The following is a 22,748-nucleotide window of genomic DNA, read 5'->3' on the forward strand; positions in this document are numbered from 1 at the left end:
CACCCAAGTTTATGATACAACCTGGGAAGCGTCAGCCAGGGGATCACCTTAAGAGGATGCAACATTTTAAAATGTCTAAAAAGACCAAACTGGGAAGACTATTGCAGCCTGTATGTGCAGGTTTCATTGGGAGGTTTACAAAAAAACTGTTTGGAGAGGTGGTTTATTTTCCTTCATATCTATCTTTTGAAATCTGTTTCCTTAAAATTGAGTCCCGCAATTATCAAATAAGTATAATTCACATTTCACAGTCTAACAAGTTTAAATCAATTGGAGCACTTTTCGCCAAATTTCCAAAATATCTCCAGTATTTTCTAAACGCCTTCTTGTATAATATTCATAAGGTAAATGTATCTCAAACTTTTGCTCAACAAATATAGGTTTTATTTTTAAGGCAAAGTTTACAATCAAGTGTGAAAAATCACAGTTCTACGATTTTTAGCTTAAAAAAAAACCCAACAAACAATATTAGCGTCATGTAACACCGATGCTTAGTCTAATTACAATTACATTGATTTGTCAAGGTGAAGTCATTTCATAAAAACAATAAGTAGAGTGAAAAATATTGCAATTTCCTGCAATATTCAATATTTCTACCCCATACCGCTGCCACCTTTGTCACGTTCCCTTTGTTGACATAGTGATGATGAATATTGGTTCTTTCATTACCAAACAGGAGCCAGTCTCAGGCCTCAAAATAACCCACAACACCCACAGCAATACGACTAAACTCTACTTCAAGAGCAATGTACTTCACCATATAGATAGATGAATTGCCATGGTGCCCTTTGCAAGGTTCCAATACAAACTTACATTTTCCCCATAGATGTGCCCCTTACCCCTTAGAGGAAATTTGCTGTATCCTTTCAAGAGTGGAGTTCAAGGCCTGCAGTCTAATTACAAGGGCCTAATTATATGGACCTTCTGCTTCATGCACATATCTGCTCTTACGGCCAGTAGAGTTACAAAACAAACATGAAAGAAAATGAAATGAAAGATGGTTTCGAAAATTTAGGGGAAGTTCAGGCAGCGACCATTTGTCATCCACTAGTCAATGATCCATGGTGCATGCAGAACTTCCCAGGTAACAGGCAAATCGCCCAAAGGTCCCTTGCTGGAACTTGCTTGTAGATTGTTTGCTTCGGTCTTGGTAAACGTCTCTGTTGTAATAACAAGAAAATGTCTTGAACTTATCGTTTCTTCTTCTTGTGCTTCTTGTGGCGTTTGTTTCTGTCTTGATTTGCGTTGTTGTAGCGATCACCGCTTTGTTGGCCGATGTCATTCCTGTGAAGACGCTCAAACAGATCTCTCAGCTGCTCTTCACTGTTAAAATAATGATCAAGAGATTAAATGAAACACATTAAGAATGACACATTTGCTTGTTTTTCAATTTTACGTTTTTATTATTCTACTGGTTTTTCAGTGTCAAATATCTAAGTATCAGTTTTTCAAATTATTGGTTTTTCGGCTTAAAGGCAGTGGACACTTTTGGTAATTACTCAAAATAATTATTACCTTAAAACCTTTCATGGTGACGATTAATGGGGAGAGGTTGATGGTATAAAACATTGTGAGAAACGGCTCCCTCTGAAGTGCCATAGTTTTCGAGAAAGAACTAATTTTCCACAAATTTGATTTCGAGACCTCAGATTTAGAACTTGCAGTCTCGAAATCAACCATCTAAATGCACACAACTTTGTGTGACAAGCGTGTTTTTTTCTTTCATTATTATCTCGCAACTTCAAAGACCGATTGAGCTCAAATTTTCACAGGTTAGTTATTTTATGCATATGTTGAGATACACCAACTGTGAAGGCTGGTTTTTGACAATTACCAATAGCATCCACTGCCTTTAACATTCTCAACAACAAAAGTACTTCAGATATCCTCAAAACTTATTATGCTTATGCTGTATAAGAAGCCCCGGCCAGAAATTATATTGACACCATGGAGACCACTACCAGGGTACCAGAAGGGACCCGGGTAGATTTCACAAAAAAAGTCCTAACTTAGGACTAGTCCTAGGACTCTTAAGAACTTGGGATAGGACTAGTCTTAACTCTTTGAAAAAATCCACCCCAGGGAGTGAAGGGGTGTGTCACCCACATCCCTCAAGCCTGAGGAATTACACCAAGCCCAAGCAGGGCATGGCCTCAGTTGCCAGCTCTTGGCCTTGGGGCATCTTCAACAGTTTCACATAGAGGTCGTTCAGACACAGTACTATAGTTGGTTTAACTCATGGTTTAACTCGATCGAGTTCAACTCAGTGTGTCTGAACGATTCTAAAGTCCGAATCGAGTTCAACCCACAAAAGATAAACCGTCCAGGGAGGGGGTTTATCTTTAGACCGCTTCGGGTTTAACTTTTAACACTGTGTGTGGACAGAATAAAAAATACCACATCCGGTTTAACTCACAACAGACGACCCATTGACCTCCGTAATCATTATGTAAACACACGGTGACCAATGAACAGGCCAATAAACAGGATGTTAGAGTAACGGGGTCGCGTTTGCTTTGACCTCTTAAAACCAAAGATAACCGTATCGGGTTTAACTCGGTGCTGTCTGAACGCAAGGGGGTTTTATTTTTACGACCACCCCCTGCTGCTCGTAGAAGTTAAACCGGTTTGGGTCTAACTTAGTACGCTGTCTGAACATACCCAAAGTTTTTAAGAACTCTCAATGGAATTGCTCTTTGCAAAATTAAAATGGCCTTGCCCTCTCAAAGATGAAACTCCAGGCCTGGAAGCCACTATTAGTATTGATATTATTACAAAATATCAAGCAACCCTTGTCAGCGAGAACATGACCTTTAGTATGAACTGACCTGAAATCTGGTTCGTGTTCCTGGCTGCGGTGGTTACTGTGATGATTACAGAAGTTGGGAGGGTTGGATTGCTGGCTCCTTGAGCGTGAACCTCCCCTGTTAGTCCTGCTGTTGGATCCCAGACGATAGCGAATTTCACAGGTGTTAGCCTCAACGCCCCCCATGAAACCATGTTTCTTCTGTTGAAAGTAAATATGAAGTTTGTTAAAACAGACAAAGTATAATATTAGGTCCTAGTGTAGCGGGTTTAACACACCCCTAGAGGCGTACCAAAGCGCTCAGTATTTTTTTCTGCAAGGTAAGTGGAGCTACGTTTTGAAAGTATGAGATCTATTCCTTTATAGCACCATGTAATGGTTTACAAGGTGTTTTGGCGCAATATGCTGCCGATCAGACTAGGAGCACCGGGCGAACCTTTTCTCTTTTTGATTAGTGCACTGGGCTAATATAGGTGCATTACACAAATGTTCTGAAGTGCACGTAAAAGAACACTGTTAAACTTCACGCGAAGAGAAGGGGCTTGAACCATTGGTTGCTGAATGCGCCGCATCAACTTTTAAAATCCTACAAAGTGCAACAAAAAGTGTCTCATATTTAAAAAAAAAATGATAATAATCAGTAACGACTATAAAAAAGATGTATTCAACTAGTTACATTTTTATTTTCAGATTTCACCCTATGTATCTATTGTGCAACTATACACTCATATGCATCCAACATTTGTACATTATAATAACTTGCACACTGCACAATTCATTTAAAGGCAGTGGACACTATTGGTAATCACTCAAAATAATTATTAGCATAAAACCTTTCTTGCTGACCTGTAATGGCGAGAGGTTGATGGTATAAAAAACTGTGAGAAACGGCTCCCTCTGAAGTGCCATAGTGTTGGAGAAAGAAGTAATTTTCCACGAACTCGATTTCGAGACCTCAGATTTAGAACTTGAGGTCTCGAAATCAACCATCTAAATGCACACAACTTTGTGTGACAAGGGTGTTTTTTCTTTCATTATTATCTTGCAAGTTCGATGAACGATTGAGCTCAAATTTTCACAGGTTTGTTATTTTATGCATATGTTGAGATACAACAACCGTGAAGGCTAGTATTTGACAATTACCAATAGTGTCCACTGCCTTTAAGGCCTTGTAATGAATATCTTCAGCATATTTGAAATGTAAAGAATGCCACTTCATATTGAATTACCTGACATGCGGCCCATTCCGTTATATCAAATATTCTGTCCTCCATCATGGCATAGAAATGAACCTTGAATCCAAGGTGAGATGTTTCCGCCCACATGTCATGCTGAAGAGAATAAAACAAAGATTCATTCATTTCATTTCCACAGAGTCGATAACATACAAACATACAAGGATTGAGAGTAAACAGTAAAGATTAGCTCCTTCAGGGAATGAAAGTTGACAAACTAGTTCCCGAGACAAACTGGTTTGAACGTGTTTGTCAACTTCCAATACCAAGAATAACGACTGCTCACCCAAAATAAACCATGTTAAATGTGTTGTACATTTAACATGAACATGTTCAGTTACAGGTACAATATAAGGAGCAAGGGGAAATGACGACTGAGAAATAAAATGTATCCAGACAGATAAAATGCATCCAGGATGTATTTGGTTATGAACTTCTTACTTTATTTCTGCACATAAAATGCAAAAGCAAAATGAATCTATTCTGATTCATTTAAACACAATGATGCAGGTGGATCAAGCTTAATTGGGTATGCGCACAATACCCAGAGAACAGTTCTGAGATCATAAAGCACACGACAAGCCAGAGCCTAAGATTGAGTGAAAGTCAGATCCAATCTGGAGCCCAAGCAAGAGCCCAAGCCACAGCTTAAAGGCAGTGGACACTATTGGTAATTACTCAAAATAATTATTTGCATAAAACCTTTCTTGGTGACAAGTAATGGGGAGAGGTTGATTGTATAAAACATTGTGAGAAATGGCTCCCTCTGAAGTGACGTAGTTTTTAAGACAGAAGTATTTTTCCACGAATTTGATTTTGAGACCTCAAAATCTCGAAATCAAGCATCTGAAAGCACACAACTTCGTGTGACAAGGGTGTTTTTTTCCTTTCATTACTATCGCACAACTTCAACGACCAATTAAGCTCAAATTTTTACAGGTTTGTTATTTTGTGCATATGTTGAGATACACCAAGTGAGAAGACTGGTCTTTGACAATTACCAATAGTGCCCATGTGTCTTTAAGCCAGAACCAAAGATGGAGCCCAAGCCAAAGGGATACATGGTTATAGACCTTACCTCATTTGCAGAATGTCTCTCCCCATGTACACTGCAGTATCGAGCATGGTCTTGTACTCTGTCTGTCTCGTAGCGTCGATGTTTCCCATGACATGCTTCACAGCTCAATGTATTCAGAATCTACCAAGATATCAACACAATATAAACACAGTTTAAAAATGAACGGACCTCAAGCCATAATGTCGGTAGAAGTCTATTAAGTAAAACTAAAGTCTGTCTTGAGCCAATATTGCTTGCAGGCTGGTGTTTATATATCCAATTACCTTGACATTAATCAAGTGAGAATATTTCTATTCCCCCTGGACAGGATGCAAGCCCACCGAAGGATACTCCCCGGCTTTCGCCGGTACCCACTTGTACTCCGAGGTGTATAAAAAGCATTTACGATAAAGTGCCTTGCTCAAGGACACAAGTGTCGCGACTAACCAGTCCAGAATTCGTACCCACATTCTTTAAATTACAGAACTTGAGTCCACTAATACATCATTTATTGGAACATTCTATAAAGTTAACAAACAGAGAAATGATTTACAGTACACTAATTAAACTATTCATGTTTGATATTAAAAGATTACCTCTTCCATCTTCTTCATAAAGTCCTCCATCTGTAAAAATAAGATGATTACAAAAATGTTAGTTTGGGTAAAACAAAAAGCAATAAATTTTAAGTTTTTGGTAGTTTTGTAAGTGTGGGGTGGAAAAGTTTCTGTCTACTTTATGATTATTGACAACAAATCACAAGTTCTCTCGGTTAAAATCAAACAAATATTGAATGCATTTCGTTCCTCCATTAAAGAGAAATCACAAAAAATCCAAATCAGGAGGTGAAATCTGGCTTTACATTTCACTTGGCCGAATGGACTAGTCCAGATTTCAAGTTTGAAATTATATTCTACGACAACGCCCTTTAATACATGCATCCAGTATTTGTATAATATTTTGTTAACATACCTCTTCACTGAAGTTTACATTCTTTCGTTCCATTTCAAACTCTCTCCTCTTCACCTGTAAAAAAACAATTTCTGCGTCAGCAACTGGGAAATTTTATTTTACAGAGCTCAGGAAAGTATCCAGTATTTAATTCACATGGGTGTAAGCCTTTTTGAGGTATGGCGGACGTGATACGCGTGCGTCACACGCCGCGACTGATGCCACGCTCACCATGTTTGTGGTCATTAGGTTTACATTTAAACGCTGCGTCGCCTAAAATGCGCACTTCACTGAATAACATACATTCTATTTCTATGGTCAATACGCACAAATTCACCACAACTTTACAGTGTTGTAGCATTGTGTCCACCATATCTCAAAAGGCTAGCTTGGTGGAGTAATGGTAAGACATCAGAGCCCAATTTCTTGGCTCTGCTCACAGTAAGCAAAGAATCGGTGCTTGCGGAAACAGGGAATTCCGTACGTCAAGTGTATTTGTATTTCACGATTTTGCATAGTTAGCAAGGAATTATGGCCTGTGTCAGGCATACTCAAAATTACTAGGCATTCTACGCTTACACAGCTAGAATTCGATGCAATGCGGCACTTGCGCGTAAGCGATAATGGTGATCGTAAGCACCAAATTCGGCGGTAAGCAAAGTCATGAATTTGTGCCCTGCTCTAGCAGTGCAAAGGTCGTAGGTTTGAATCCCAAACGAGTGATTTGCCTGTTGAATTTTGTACAGAACTGTGGGAAAGTACTGAGTATACAGTGCTCAAAACACATCGATGTAAAGGTAAAAAACAAATTATATTCTTTCCTCTTGATCTTCTAGGAAAATATCTTACAGGATCGGTGAGAGTTTCATATCCTTTCTGTAAGATCTGGAATGCCTTTCGAGATTTATGTTCCTGATCGTTCTAAAAAAAAGAAAAAGGAAAGAGAGGAATTATAAAAGGTGGGGTCATACTTTGGTTAGGAACTACAAGAATTAATGACCATAAAACTCATGTGATTAAAAGTACTAGAGAGCTGTTGATATTTTAAAACATTGTTAGAAACGACCCACTTTGAAATGATATAGAGTAATTTTAGAGAAGGAGGTAACATTTCAACTCAAAGTTTTACTCTGAGAAGGGCTTCAACAATTCTATGCAACAAGATTTCCAAGTAATATACCTGTGTTTTTTTTCACAGAACTCGGGAAAGTACCGAGTATACAGTGCTAACATACATTGGTGTATATGGGTAAAAACCAAAATTAAAATTTGTTTAACCCCAATGCAAATTGAACATCTATTAAATCGTTTGCAGTACCCACTGCTAAACATAGGATTCGAACTGCTTCTAGCCACCGGGCAATCTCGGTAGTCTAGTTGGTTAGACACTGCTCTAGAATAGACCTTATGCACATGACGTCAATTCAGTACAGCGCCCCCGCATTGAGATCAAAAGGAGGTTGTTCATTGGCCAATCTATGTGCGTTTGGATTGTTTCGTCACCGTTTGACCTCAAAGATGGCGGCTGGATGAATTCAATGCATAAGGTCTATTGCAAAGGTTGAGGGTTTGAATCCCACCAGAGTAATAACCCTGTGATTTTTTTCACATAACTCGTGCAAGTACCGAGTATACAGTGCTAACACACATTGGTGTATATGGGTCAAAAACCAAAATGAATAAGATTTTTTTGCAACTTAGTTGACAATTGAACCCAAATTGTCACAGGTCTGAGAAATAATTCATGCATGAATCGATTCTCAGAATTCTGAGGGATTGTGTCTGTTCATAAATGCATTTAGTAACCCCTGTCACCTCGCTAATCAGGGATGGATTCAACATTCTTTGTGGAAAATACCTTGACAGTTTGTTTTCGGTTTTCTCAGCAAGTAGACACTGCATTCAGCTGAAACTTTCACAAGTGACTATCACTTTTACCCAAATTGGTAGTTTTTCTACCTTGTACAGTTATCAAGTAAAATTTTGAAGGGCGGAAGTTTCAAAGACATACCTTGTCAGGATGTACCAGCATGCACTGTCTTCGGTAATATTTTTTGATGTCTTCCTCGGATGCTTCAGAGCTCACACCTAATACCTCAAAGGGATTATCCGGATCGCATTGTAGTAATCTCTTTATAGCTGCACCAGCTGAAAGATTAAAAACAAACAGAAGCCGTGTTGTTAAATCAGAGTAGGCCAATTCCATGGCCCCTTTATTATGAATATCCCAATGATATGACTTTTCCCAACTTCTAGTACTTATCCCATTGATAGGACTTTTAGAACTTATGCACATGAAGTCATTTCCGTAGGGCGCCCTCACCTTGAGGTCAAAAGGAGGTTGTTCATTGGCCAATCCTGTGTGCCGCGGATACAAATCTTTTCGTTTCGTTTGTTTCCCCACCGTTTTACCTCTAAGATGACGCAAGGTCTATTCCAATGAAATGACTTATCCTAATGATAGGATTTTCCCAGTGATAGGACTAATCCAAATGATAGGACGTACTCCCTGTATCTTAATGTGACTTATCCCATTGATAGGTCTTCTCCCAACGATACTACTTATCCCAATGGCTACATATCCCAATGATAGGAATCATCTCCAAGATAGGACTTATCCCAATGATAGAACTTATCCCAATGATAGAACTTATCCCAATGATAGAACTTATCCCAATGATAGGACTTATCCCAATGATAGGACTTATCCCAATGATAGGACTTATCCCAATGATAGGACTTATCCCAATGATAGAACTTATCCCAATGATAGGACTTATCCCAACGATAGGAGTCATCTCCATGATAGAACTTATCCCAATGATAGAACTTATCCAATGAAAGGAGTACCTGATGTAGGAATATCTATGCTTCTTGTTGGTTGTGATGGCGGTTGGGCACTGCTAAGACCATTGGATGACCCCCATGCCCTTTGACCTCCAGTAGAGCCCTCGTGACCCCTGGAACCTCCTTCTCGCTCTCGATGCTCCCGGAAGAGTTTGTGGATCTCCTTCAGTATGTGCCAGCCGTACTTTAGGCACAACTTAATCCTGTAGTTGGACAAATTAAATGAACTTTTAGACACATGACATTTGGCGTAAAAGTATTTCACTAGAATTTACTTACTTGAACAAGTAAAAAAACTGGGGGCACAACATTTTAGATCGTTGGCTTAAAGACACTGGACACTATTGGTTATTGTCAACGACCAGTCTTCTCACTTGGTGTATCTCAACAAATGCATGAAATAACAAACCTGTGAAAATTTGAGCTCAATCGGTCGTCGAAGTTGCGAGATATTAATGAAAGAAAAAACACCCTTGTTGTACGAAGTTGTGTGCTTTCAGATGCTTGATTTCGAGACCTCAAATTCTAAATCTGAGGTCTCGAATTGTGGAAAATTACCACTTTCTCGAAAACTACGTTACTTCAGAGGGAGCCGTTTCTCGCGGTGTACTATACTATCAACAGCTCCCCATTACACGTTACCAAGTAAGGTTTTATGCTAATAATTATGTTGAGTAACTACCAATAGTGTCCACTGCCTTTAAAACAATCAAACGGTTCCAACAACCAAAGGTATACCTTAAGGCAGTTTATACTTACATGCTGCAGAGGCAGGCACATAGAATGAGTGTTAGTAAGAGTATAAATCCAAGAACCCAGAGTAGATGTTTACCGATGCCTCTCATCCACTTATACAAAGGATCAACATCTGTATCAGGAGAAACAATCAGTCAAGGTTTAATGGAAGTAGATGAAATCACTAATAACGGAGGAAATAAGAATTCTTTAATTAGCTTAGATGCTACATCAATGTGTGATAGAGTGGGACAAGGGGGCCATTTGAAAAACTGGCAGGGTCGTGGCCGAAGGAGCGAGCCGAAGCAAGGTCCTTTGTTGCACGACCACGACCCTGCAAAGTTTTAAACAAACTTTAAAGACAGAGTTACCTTTTTTTGTTCCTATTCTAATCCCACTCTTTTAAAAAGTTCAAAAGTGTTGCAGCACTTTGTTTGGAATAGCTTCAGGAATGGTCAGACATGTAGTTTAAACAAATTTTGAAGAATTTCAGCCAGAAAATGTCAACCACAAACCACAGTTCCACTTTAGATTTTAAATTGTTTCAATAACAAATTTATCAAATGACTGTCGTTCGCATCTTATTTGATTCTGACATAAATTCTTAAATTGTTAACAAAGTTTGTAAAGACTTTTACCTTCTATGTTTATTTCTTCCTGTTGGTCGGTTCTCTGTCTATATTCAGAGTCAGAATCTGTCATCCTGGAAGATGTGCGTGACCTCGAAGCCTGTGGCGCTGTCCTGTAACCTGTCGATGGTTGGGGTCTGGTGTGCTCTCCAGTGGCCTTTGAGTTTGTGTTGGTCGACTGCTTCTCTGATCTTGACTGGGAAGCATGTGCGGAGTTTGTCTCTGTTGGTTTCCGTTGAGCCTCTGGGGCTGCTTTCTGTTTGGTCTTTGACTCACTCCTGGAAGGACCTTTCTGTTTCTCATCAGATTGGTTTGGAGCTTTCTTTGAGGTGTTTTCTTGTCTCCTATCGTCGGGACTCTGTCTGAAGAAACTAGTTGAATGATTGGAAGAGTTAGAGCTGCCTTGTGCATTTGAGCTTGTGAAGTCTCTTGACGACGGAGGCTGAGAGGTTGCTGATGAAGATGCAGACTGTTTAGCCTCTCCTGATTCTGATGCATCTCGTGATGGTGGTTTAGGAGTTGTTCCTTTGAGGATTTCAGAGTTGTTGCTTGTACACTTCTTTCTGGTTGCAGTTCCCCTGGCAGGGTCTTTATGAGGCTGAAACTCAGAAGGCTGCTCTGTCTTGCTTCCAGTTGACGATTGGCTATTTGAGAAACTACCTTTTTGACTCGTTGCTGCTGCTTCTGGAGTATTTGAGTCAACCATACTTGATGTAGCATTCTGCTTTTTCCCGTCAGTATACGAATACCGCATGTTGGGATTCAGAGGCACATCTTTAGATTGGGTACTTCCTGCAATGTTCAAAGGAATACTTGGCTCTTTATTGATTAACGGTTCTGGAGTTCTTTTAGGAGCACTGTAGTCCTGTTGTGAACTTTCCAAGCATGTCTTTGTGTCACATGTTAACTTAGTTGTCGGCTTGGCTGTAGTTTGTATGACTGCTGGCTTTGTTTCAGTATTTTTATGTTCACCAACTTTGCCAGGATTACTGAATATTCTGGTGGGCTCCCAGAAAGCTTTTGCCGATTGTTTGGAAGGCTTCTTGTCTTGCAGAACCTTGTCACTTCTTATGCTAGAGGTGTTTGTTTCTTTAGATTCTACACACCCTTTTAGCGAGGTTTCTAGTCTGCTTTCGTTTGCCTTAGGAGCGATTGTTGACAGTGACGGAGGTGATATTACCTTTGGCTCGGGAGCAACACATTGAGTTACACCTGGACAGTTATTTTTATCCTCTGAAGGATTGCCTTGCGCTGGAGTTGAACTTATGGAAGGCTTGGCAAGAGATGCTTGACATCTTAGACTGAACTTTGGTTGTTTAGAGGAGTTTAACGTCAGTGGCGTATCCCTTCCTAAACACCCACTGAGACTATCACTAGGAGAAGAGTTTGAAACGATAGAATCATGAGCCCGACAAACTGGAACGTTAGTCTTTAGGTTCCCATCTTTCAAGATGTCCTTCACATTTATGTAAGTATCCCTTCCTAAACACCCACTGAGACTATCACTAGGAGAAGAGTTTGAAACGATAGAATCATGAGCCCGACAAACTGGAACCTTAGTCTTTAGGTTCCCATCTTTCAAGATGTCTTTCACATTTATGTAAGTTTGAGAATTTGGTCGGGCGTTTTCGGTTCTTGCTGCATTTAAACTCTCAGAGTTTACCAGAGAGCTGGTGCTTTTACCTACAGATGTTTCAATCTCAGATCTTTCATTTGTAGACATTGTGCAATGATCTGTTTGAACACTTGTTTTATTGCACATACCGTTGGCTGTCGTTTTGGGTGGACTTTCAGTTTTACTTGACGACTCTGGACTTGTGTCTGGAGAAATCCCTAGAGGAACATACATCCTTTTGATGATGTCTCGCCACTCAGCTTCTGTCATCCTCTCGTCCGAGCTGCTGTAACCTCTCTCAGGACTTCCTTGTTTATCTTCCTTGGCAGGAGTCTGAGTTTCCATTTTCTGTGATGGTATTTCACGGGTACTTTCACTTGCGTGTTTCACTCTACTTGTTTTCATTGGTCCCGTTGTCACATGGTTCTTTTGTACCCCTTTTGTCTTTGAGCCAGAGTCCACCGAGTCAGTTCTCTTAGAGTCCACGTTCACACACTCTTTCTTGTCCGTAGCTTCAGGCGAATTGAAACTTTTAGTAGTTTCAGATGAGTTAAAAATTCTCCTCGGATCGAAAAATTGTTTGTCAGCCACTTTAGCACTCATTGCTTCTTTTGGTTTGTCTTCCTTCTTTACAGATAATGGTTGCGGGTTTGAGTTTTTACTAGACGTCTTGTTTGTTGCCAGATTGGGAGGAGAGTTTTGTTTCTCAACTTGGTCTTGATACTGGACGGTAGTCGTCTTTTCAATTTTCTTGTTTTCTTTTCCTTGATAGCCAGAGTTAGGTTTGTCTACCTTTTCATGATCTGCAGAAGTCCTGGACCCAGCCGGTGGAGTTTCCTTCGTGGCGGCAGCTGTCTTCTTCTTTTTTTTCCTGTTCTTTTTGGGTTTGAAACCAGGGGGGACTTTGTCCCCTGACGACTCATTGCTGTTGAGCCATTCCTGTACTTTCACTGAGGGATCGTCAAAGCTGTCGAGAGCATTCATGGCGTCGCTTGAGGTTTCCTCTGACTGCCAAGTCTGTAAGGAGCTCTGTTCAGTTCTATTTGGAGGATCTTTTATGCTTGTCCTCTCCGTTGAATTTGCATTGGAGCCTCTAAGGCTGTTCTGACTGGCACTGCAGTTCAAAGGGTTGGTTGGCTTGGGTGCTGATGATACTTTCCTTCTCTCGTCCATCCAGGGGTTATCTGTATGCTGGAACCATGAGGGTTTTATGGTAGAGTTATAAACAGTTAATCCTGGATCACTCCAATCGCTCCATTCTTGTTTGAGTGTCTGCCCAGCGCTACTTCCTGCGGCACTATTGGAATACTTATGGCCACCAAAACGGTTCGTTGTAGCTGGGTCTGGATTATTGACAGCTCCGATGGGCCTCTGCCAGGAACCAGAACCGAACATGTTATCAGCTACAGCATCTGAATGATACTGAGCTGTGTTTGTATTGACCGAAGATAGCCACGGACTTTTACTGCTTCGTTGTAGATTGCCGTACTCAGCAGGGCCTTGAGAGTTCCTGTCATCCCACGTAGCATTTGGCTGGTTGGCTATCCTGGGATCTCTACCATCCTTCTTCTTGTGTGCTTGAGCCTTGTGAACGTTACCTGGCACACCTGGTTGTCTCTGGCGAAGAGTGGATGGCTGATGGGTGGATGGCCGATGGCTGGGAGCTAATAGTATGTTCCGAGTTTCTTGAAATGCAACATTTGACGGTTCGAGCGCAATAGCCTAGAAAAGTAAAATTTATAGAAGTTAAATGAAAAACAGTGTCATAATGAATGGGATGTCATTTCATGGGATAATAACAACATTGTTCGTTTATCATCATATCACATCAGGAATATAGGTAAGATTCGCAAGTACTTGGACAAAAGTGCCACTGAAAAGGTCATTCACGCATTTTTTACTTCTCGTCTTGACAACGGCAATGCTCTTCTCTACAGTCTTCCTAATAACCAGATTTCCCGACTTCAACGGCTCCAAAATACTGCTGCCCGCATTGTGACACTGTCTAGAAAATTCTGTGCTATCGCCCCCATTCTGAAACAACTACACTGGCTCCCTATCTCTCAACGAATCATCTTCAAGCTGATGCTCATTGTCCACAAAGCTCTAAATGACAAAGCTCCCCACTATATTTCTGAACTGCTTCAAGTTTACACTCCATCAAGGAATCTTCGATCAAGTTCCATATTTCTCCTCATTGAACCCAAGTCTCGACACTCATGGGGTGACAGGTCTTTTTCTTCAGCCGCGCCACGCATCTGGAACTCTCTACCACTTAATCTTCGATCTTGTGTTTGTACCGCAAAATTCAAGTCTCTTCTCAAAACTTATCTTATGTCACAGGTTTTCAATGACTAATTTTGTTGTGTCTGTTTTTCTTTATGTTGTGTTTTGTTTTTGTTTTGTTTTTGGTTTTACTGCGCCTTGAACACCCAGCAGGGTGGATATGTGCGCATTACAAGTCTTATTATTATTATTATTATTATTATTATTATAAAGTATTGATACATAACTCGCTACAGATCTAATCGCCTCTTAGAGTACATTTGTTATTTACTCTTCCCTTACCTATTTAGAAATTCAATTTGGTTGTTTACACTAACTTAATACCTAACTCTCCCAAATAAAGCACAAAATTCAGAGGCCAAGTTGTATAAATTAAGAGACAAAGATGTCTTATACTTGTTCATATTCCACAAACAAGTGTGGACTAACATTAACATTCTGCTGCAGATGATCACAGCATACAGATTGTTACATTCAGTTGTTTGTTAACCAGCTGTCTCTGTTCAGAACCACCACTACTCAAGAAGAGATATTCACATTGTATTAAAACCTCTCTTAGTATATACTTCCACCATGCAAAGTTTCAAATCCTTCTTAAATGAACTGGATGCCTTTCTTTGGAAATTGTCAAAGACCAGTGTGCTCACTTGGTGTTTCTCAACTACCGCAAATTTGGACTCAATCGGTCGTCAAAGTTGAAAGAGAAAAATAAAATAAAAAAAAACCTTGTTGCACAAGTTGTGTGCTTTCAGATGCCTTGAGTTCGAGACCTCAGCTGATGTCTCTTATTCAATTCAAATACTTAAATGAGACAACATCTCTTTCTCAAAAACTAAGTCACTTCAGACAAAGCCGTTTCTAAAAACCTTTTATACCATCAACAGCTCTTTTCTTTGTTTTTATGCCCACAATTATTTTGAGTAGTTACCAGTAGTGTTCGGTGCCTTTAATCAACTTCTGTCGGAATAAGTCTTGTAAGCTCGCCTACACTGTATATTTAAATATTCAGAAAGCAATCACCATTCTGCTAAGCACTTTGATGAAGTTTAATTACCGGGCACATACCTTGTTGAGTAGTTGTTCTACTTGGGTGAAATCTCCTGAGGCAGAGAATGATAAAGCTTGATCATGAAGCCGCTCACCTTCTGTCTGAATAACATGAGCATTCATTCTTCTGCAAAGGAAACAGATTCACATTAATGTATGCAGTATTCAACTATTTAAAGCCATTGGACACTTTCTGAACAGAACAAAAGTTTAAAGTCACCTGGAAATAGAATTTTTTTTCTTTCAAACATAAGAGTAGGCCTATATGCTTACGAACAATAAAACAATTTTTTTAGTAATTGTTTGTCACGATTTATATGTTTAAAAAATATATAAAGTTGTTTGGGGGGCTGACTCCGCCTACCCCTTTTGTGACGTCAATCGAGGCAGACTTTGCCTGCAATGCGTATAGTAAACACACGTGCAAAGTACATGTACGTCCAAGTCGTGAGTTGGTACATTTCAAAATGTGTTTTTCTGCATTCAGCAGCAATACACCTGGTGGGCATTGCCGGAAAAACAAAACAAAATTTTTTTGAAACGTACAAACACACGACTTGGTCCGTACATCTACTTTGCAATTGTGTTTACTCTACGCATTACAGGCAAAGTCTGCCTCGATTTACGTCACAAACAGCGTCCTCTCCGGTTGGGGTCTACTCTTAAATTTGTAAATAACATAAGAACTGATTTTGTAAAACCTTAGTTAACTGTTTATTCACATTCCACTCACCAAAACACATATATTAGTGACAAAAGCTTTATTTTGAAAAAATACCACTTCCAGGTGACTTTAAAGTTCACCCATTTACATTATGTATTACAGTTATAACATACACTTACAGGGTTTACAGAAGGTAATGGTGAAAAACTTCCCTTGAAATACAAATGTATTATTCCATGAAATGCTTTACTTTTTGAGAAAACATTAAAACAATTAACAGATTTATTTTAAACACATGTCATGACACAGCGAAACATGCAGAAACAAGGTTGGGTGTTCCCATTATTTTCTCCTGACTCTGATGACCGAATTTTCACAGGTTTGTTATTTTATCAGTTGTGATACAAGAAGTGTGGGCCTTTGGACAATACTGTTTACCGATGGTGCGCGATAGCTTTAACTAAACAACAAAATCAATGTTAAACAAAGAGACACATTGACTTGCATCGGGCGAGTTGGTCTATGAAAAGCGTAGGCCAATGAAACTGTTTGTTATAAAATTGATATGATCAGAAAGATGTTTTAAAAGTAGAATTTAATGATCCACACAAACATGCCTCAAAATTGCACAATTTTCCATCTAAGTGTGAACTAACACGGCACGTCATTTTAGTTGACTCCACAAAATGGCCAGCCGTGCTTTTTCGCAAAGTAAAAGGAAAACCATGCAATTTCGAAGCACATGTGTGTGTGGATAATTATATTCTACTTTTTAAAACAGCTTTTTAACCATGTTTACGCATTTTATAACAAACGGTTCCAAAACGTTTTTCATAGACCAACTCGGCCTATTCAAGGCAACATGTGGCTTGAAGTTCTTAAACCGTGTTCGCATTGGACTAGTGTTTTACCGAGACAGTGGTTAACATTCCAAAAGGGGAAACTTACCAGCGTCCGCACTTGGATTATTGACATGGGTAAACTAACCGACACGATCGGTAAAACACATATCAACTAACTTAAGAAAAACGCAAGAGGGTGCTATCGCAGTGACCTTTGACAGGGGTGCATGACAGCGAGAATGCATTGAGTGCAACCGAGTTTCAGTCCAAGTACACAATGCACGATGTACGATGTGTCATCACGCAATCACGTGGCTGCAGGTAGATCGGGGACCGGATGTGGCTTTTTACCGGGACGGCTTTGAGTTTTACCCTGATCGCGCTCGCATTGGACTTTTCGGCTCGGTTAAACTAACCTGGTCAATTTAACCGGGCACCTTTGGCTCGGTTAAACTAGCCATTTGGGTCAGGTAAGTTACCTGGGAGGAAAACTTTCTGGGCTGTTCGCATTGGACTTAAAATGGGTAAGTTTGGGTCACGTCAACAGTTAACTAAGGTTTCAGTGCCATACATCTCCATCGGTGATGCTCTGATAGCTCCCTCGCTGAAAGCTCGGAACTTGGGGGTTATTTTTGATTCATCGATGACACTTCAGCCACACATCAACAATATTGTTCGTTTATCATCATTTCACATCAGGAATATAGGTAAGATTCGCAAGTACTTGGACAAAAGTGCCACTGAAAAGGTCATTCACGCATTTTTTACTTCTCGTCTTGACAACGGCAATGCTCTTCTCTACAGTCTTCCTAATAACCAGATTTCCCGACTTCAACGGCTCCAAAATACTGCTGCCCGCATTGTGACACTGTCTAGAAAATCCTGTTCTATCACCCCCATTTTGTACACTGGCTCCCTATCTCTCAACGAATCATCTTCAAGCTGATGCTCATTGTCCACAAAGCTCTAAATGGCAAGGCTCCCCACTATATTTCTGAACTGCTTCAAGTTTACACTCCATCAAGGAATCTTCGATCAAGTTCCATGCTTCTCCTCATTGAACCCAAGTCTCGACACTCATGGGGTGACAGGTCTTTTTCTTCAGCCGAGCCACACATCTGGAACTCTCTACCACTTAATCTTCGATCTTGTGTTTGTACCGCAAAATTCAAGTCTCTTCTCAAAACTTATCTTATGTCACAGGTTTTCAATGACTAATTTTGTTGTGTCTGTTTTTCTTTGTGTTGTGTTTTGTTTTTGTTTTGTTTTTGGTTTTACTGCGCCTTGAACACCCGGCAGGGTGGATATGTGCGCATTACAAGTCTTATTATTATTATTATTATTATTATTATTAAGTTACCCATTGGCTCGGTTAGTTTAGCCAAATTAAGTCCAATGCGAACAGGGCTTAAGAGCTTTACCTCATTTGTACGTAAAGTGATGGGCATCTGAAAGCGCTTTTAATTTTTAGGTAGATATATAGTATTCAGCTAAGTTTTGAACTAAAAAAACAATTTACATCAACACCTTGTATGGCTTTTTTTTTGGGGGGGGGGGGGTGCCATTTGCAAAAAAAAAAATCAATTTATCACAAAATAAACAGTGCATGAAAGGGTTAAAAATAGCAAATGGTATTGATAAAAACGTATACGAGACTACAGGTGTTGTCTCATTGTATACAAAAAATTACCTTGGGAAGTACATGACAGTTACAATGTGTACAAAATGTTGTGCACTGTATGTAACTTCAAGTGCACGTAGCCTACGTGTATGTTTTCTGTACAAATAAATGATCATGTACACCCCATGTGTACACTGTACACAATATCCACAAGTGTAAAGTGACTGTAACTTAGTGTAATAGATGTTAAATTGGCATCGGGATTCATTTTGGTTTTTACCCATTATACGTACAACGATGTGTGTTAGCACTGTATACTCAGTACTTACCCGAGTTCTGTGAACAAAATCACAGGCATAGGCCTATTACTCGGGTGGGATTCAAACCCACGACCCTTGCAATTCTAGAGCAGTGTCTTACCAACTAGACTACTGAGATTGCCCAGTAGCTAGAGGCAGTTCAAATTCTATGTTTTACCAGTGGGTACTGCAAACGATTTACTATGTTTAGAAAGATGTTATGCTGTGAAGTTTTTTCCACAGAACTCGGGTACATTATAAGTACTGAGTATATTGCTAACACACACTACAGATCAGTGTAAATGAGTAAAAACCAAAACGAATATTCTTTGTCCCCACTGAAAGTTTACATGTCAGGTGAATTACATTTCCATAATTTTAGCAAACATTAATCATTACACGTAGTATTACAAGTATCTCTAGAGCATGGGACAGCTCAAGGGTTTATTAGTGGCAGTGAAAAGGAGAACTGAAGCTTGTGGTTGTGTCAGCATGCCAAGTGCTGGAACATTCAACCAACCTTTGAAAAATATCATCCCAACTTTTATTGGACAAAAGGTTGAGTGACCTCACTTTAAAGTTCTATACACAGACTGTGCAAATGAGTAATGTACATTGTACACATCACGTGACTAACGAGTGGTGAGACTGAGACATGTATTAAAAGGGGAACTTTGTACAATTATTATCAACACAATGAATTTAATCCGGAGGTCGTTGGTTCGACTGTTTCAGGGTGATTACTCAGTTTAATATAAAATCACCAAATAAAAACACAAGTCTCTAATTCAAAACATGATCTAACCTCCCGAATGAAGTATTTGGGCGTAGGCCAAGAAGCAGAGCGACCCTGCACTAAGCAGTGTGTGACACTATGGGATTACATTAATTAACCTGCTCCTACATGTAATTCTACATCCATGCTCCTACATAGATGTAGAACAGTGTCAGAAAGGCTTCAAGCGTTTCAACATTTTTCGCTCCTGCCACAAGTTAAATCAGCCCCTGACGCCTAATTCTAAGTCCCTCCTTGAAAATACAAACATTTTTAGTAGGAGCATGCATGCATGCATGAGGGGTCTGCATGTTTATAGCCCAGTGGCCGGGGTTTGTGCAGAAACAAGACGTAAGCAAACAAGACAAGGAGGTTCGTACGTTCTGCTATGGTCTCGTTCGCGGAATCGATAACAGAACAAACCTCATACATATAGTCATAGTTCTGGGAGTAAACTCAGCCAAGGTCAGCAGGAGATGGCAGGAGTAACTTGTAGTACTCGTCAACTCAAGTGCAGTCAAGGACCGAAAATGAAGAAATATAATTTAGTGAATAAAGTTTCAGCTTCTTTTAGTTTTCTAGATCATGGAGATAGAGTATAGACAGTCAGTTTTAATATCAGTTCAGCTACAACAAAAATTACGAACAAAAAGGCAGATTGAAATTGTATTATACAATTTCAATCTATTGCCTTTTATTTATAGTTTTATAATATTTGTTCATTGTTTGTATCTGAGCTGAATTGATTTTAAAACTGACTGTCTACGCGATGATCTACGACTACAACATGATCATTGCATTGTTTTGCTGAGCAGTTTTACAGCTCCATCATGGTTTTACACACGAGATTTCAGGAAGTACATTTCTTCCTTGATATATGGAGATATTATCAAGGAAGAAATGTCATGCTAAGCAAACTGTTGTGCTTAGCAGCTCTATATAAAATTGGGCCCTGATGTTAGCCATGTTAGCATGGTTTGCCTCCCATGTCCACCTGCCTGGGCTACGTGGTCCGCAGTTAGAGCAGGACTCCAGCATGTCCAGGAGGTGGAGAGACTGGTTCGAAGCCGATATGGTACCATCCATTTATTTCATCATTCATGGAAATCAACTCTTGACAATTCAACACAATTTTGTTTACCGTAATTCATGAATTTCACTCACCTCTGTTGATGTGGATATCCGTTTCCATAGCCATTCCAATTTGGCTGTGCCATCACCCTCAATAAGTCCCTTCGTTGCACATTTCCATATCAACCCGCATTCTTTCATTGAAAAAACATTATCGTTGTGCCCTGTCTGTTTTACTTCTTCTTCCGGTCGGTTCATGCAGCATTTCTCATTTATTGCTGGCACGCAATACTGAGCGGTGATGATATCGGTTACCAGTTCGCTTGAGGGCGCTGTTTACATTGCACAAATCAATGTTTCTGAGAGCTTTCACTGGTACCTGGTAACCGATTGGGGAGAGGGGATCAAGAACACGTTTGGTAATGTCTTTTTGTATGACTTTGAAAAGTAATTGCCGTAAAACATTATAATTTTTTGTTTAGAAGCTTCCTATGCGGCTTATACTCATAACCATTATTGAGAATTGTTGAGAAATATTTTAACTTCGAAAAAAAAAGATGTCAGTTGTCGCGACAAAATTTTACTGAGAAGCGCTACCGCGGTAACGCGTCTCAGATTACCTATAGGGATTCCTGATGAGCAAGGAAACTTTCATGGCAGGCACAATATATGATACAATAACATTTATTTCAAACTGATTTAGGGTTATCTTTGTTGATAACAGGTAACCCTTCCTCCTTAAGGAGTTATTAACAACCGTCAACAACAACAGCAACAACAACAACAGCAGAAGCAGCAGTAGTAACAACAAGCCACGCCTTATACAGTTACAAAATAGCCAGTCTCAACATTTATCAACGTACGGACGGCTTTACTTAATTCAGAAAATAGAAGCTGGATAGGACTGTAAACGTCACTTCATTTTTTTACAGAAAAAAGTGAAATTAGAAAAAAACTTCAGAGAATGACTAATTATACTACAATAATTGAGGTCATAAGTTTTGATAAACTAATATATTTATAACTTTTTTTTTTTTTTGCAAAGAATATTTAGATAGTGCTTTTAGGCTAATGACTAATTGAAAAACTGTTGATTTACCAATGCAATCAGTCATTTTATTTTGAATTTACCAATAATTATAATGCCCCTACTAATCAAAATGACTAATAACTTTCGTGAAAGACCAATCTTTGAATTAATGAATTCAGGCTAAAGTGAGTTGTGTTATAACGTGTAGGAAACTCATAACCCATCCCCGTGAAAAACGTCACTCACAAGAAGCTGATCTGTTTACAGGAAGCTTGGCAGTATTGGGAAGGACCATGCAGTCATTTTCTCACTTGGTGTATCCAACTTGCATAAAATACAATGTTGACACATGATTCAAATTTGCAAGAATGAAATAAAAACACCACCTTGTTCCACAATTTGTATGCTTTCAGATGCCTATAATAATATATTCAGCTGGAGTCTTTTATTTGAATTGAAAGGGTATTATTATGTACTTTTTCCTAACAAAAAAAACAATGTCCACAGATTTACATTAAACTTATACACAGTTTGAAGATTGTGATATTAGAAAGCTTCCCTTGAAATTTTACTTACTGAGGTGCTGTAGTTTTTGAGAAATGAGTAAAAGTAATAATTTTCGTCTCAGTTTTAGCATGTAAAATCGTATTAACCAGTTATGCTATGGTTTTGGTATAATATCATAACTGGTTAAGGGGATTTTACATGCTAAAATAATTTTGGTCTCAAAAACTACACAACCTTAGTTAATAATGTTTGAAGGGAAGCTTTCCACTATCATTATCTTCAAACCCTGTAAGTTTAATGTAAATCTGTGGAAATTTTGAAAAAGTACCCGATGAATCCTTTAAGTGAGAAATTAACTTTTTCTAAAAAAACTACGTAACTTCAGAGGGAGCCGTTTCTCACAATGTTTGATTATAGTATCAATAGCTCTCTGCTCATTACCAGTTATTTTTTATGCTAAAATTCATTTTTTAGTTTAGTTACCAATAGTGTACGGTGCATTTAAAGTCACCTGGAAGTGGTATTTTTTTCAAAATAAAGCTTTTGTCACTAATATAATGTGTTTTGATGAGTGGAATGTGAACAAACAGTTAACTAAGGTTATACAAAATCAGTTCTTATGTTATTTACAAATTTAAGAGTAGACCCCGACCCGAGAGGGCGCTGTTCGTGACGTCAATCGAGGCAGACTTTGCCTGTAATGCGTAGAGTAAACACAATTGCAAAGTACA

The 22,748-nt window shown here is 39.2% G+C and overlaps 1 protein-coding gene across 1 annotated transcript; it reads right to left on the reverse strand.

Moving 5' to 3' along the window:
- Window positions 1–20,686, reverse strand: LOC117297618. Its single transcript, XM_033780743.1, has 13 exons — window positions 20,574–20,686; window positions 15,227–15,335; window positions 10,270–13,597; window positions 9,656–9,764; window positions 8,900–9,099; window positions 8,061–8,197; window positions 6,899–6,970; window positions 6,071–6,124; window positions 5,695–5,724; window positions 5,120–5,239; window positions 4,036–4,137; window positions 2,829–3,007; window positions 1–1,323 (listed from the first exon to the last, which is right to left on the reverse strand). The coding sequence occupies exons 1-13, from the start codon at window positions 20,624–20,626 to the stop codon at window positions 1,191–1,193; spliced, it is 4,626 nt and encodes a 1,541-aa protein (XP_033636634.1). The 5' UTR covers window positions 20,627–20,686; the 3' UTR covers window positions 1–1,190.
- Window positions 20,687–22,748: the final 2,062 nt, after the last annotated feature.

This window comes from Asterias rubens, chromosome 12 (genome assembly GCF_902459465.1).
Source record: "Asterias rubens chromosome 12, eAstRub1.3, whole genome shotgun sequence".
Taxonomy (NCBI): Eukaryota; Metazoa; Echinodermata; class Asteroidea; order Forcipulatida; family Asteriidae; genus Asterias; species Asterias rubens.

Excerpts from the sequence above, each read along its gene's own strand:
- LOC117297618 (XM_033780743.1), bottom strand. The coding sequence starts at position 20,626 with ATGGCACAGCCAAATTGGAATGGCTATGGAAACGGATATCCACATCAA. Across the intron at positions 5,725-6,070 it reads ATGTAAACTTCAGTGAAGAG|ATGGAGGACTTTATGAAGAA; the intron begins GTATGTTAACAA and ends TTATTTTTACAG. Across the intron at positions 3,008-4,035 it reads CGGAATGGGCCGCATGTCAG|AAGAAACATGGTTTCATGGG; the intron begins GTAATTCAATAT and ends TACTTTCAACAG.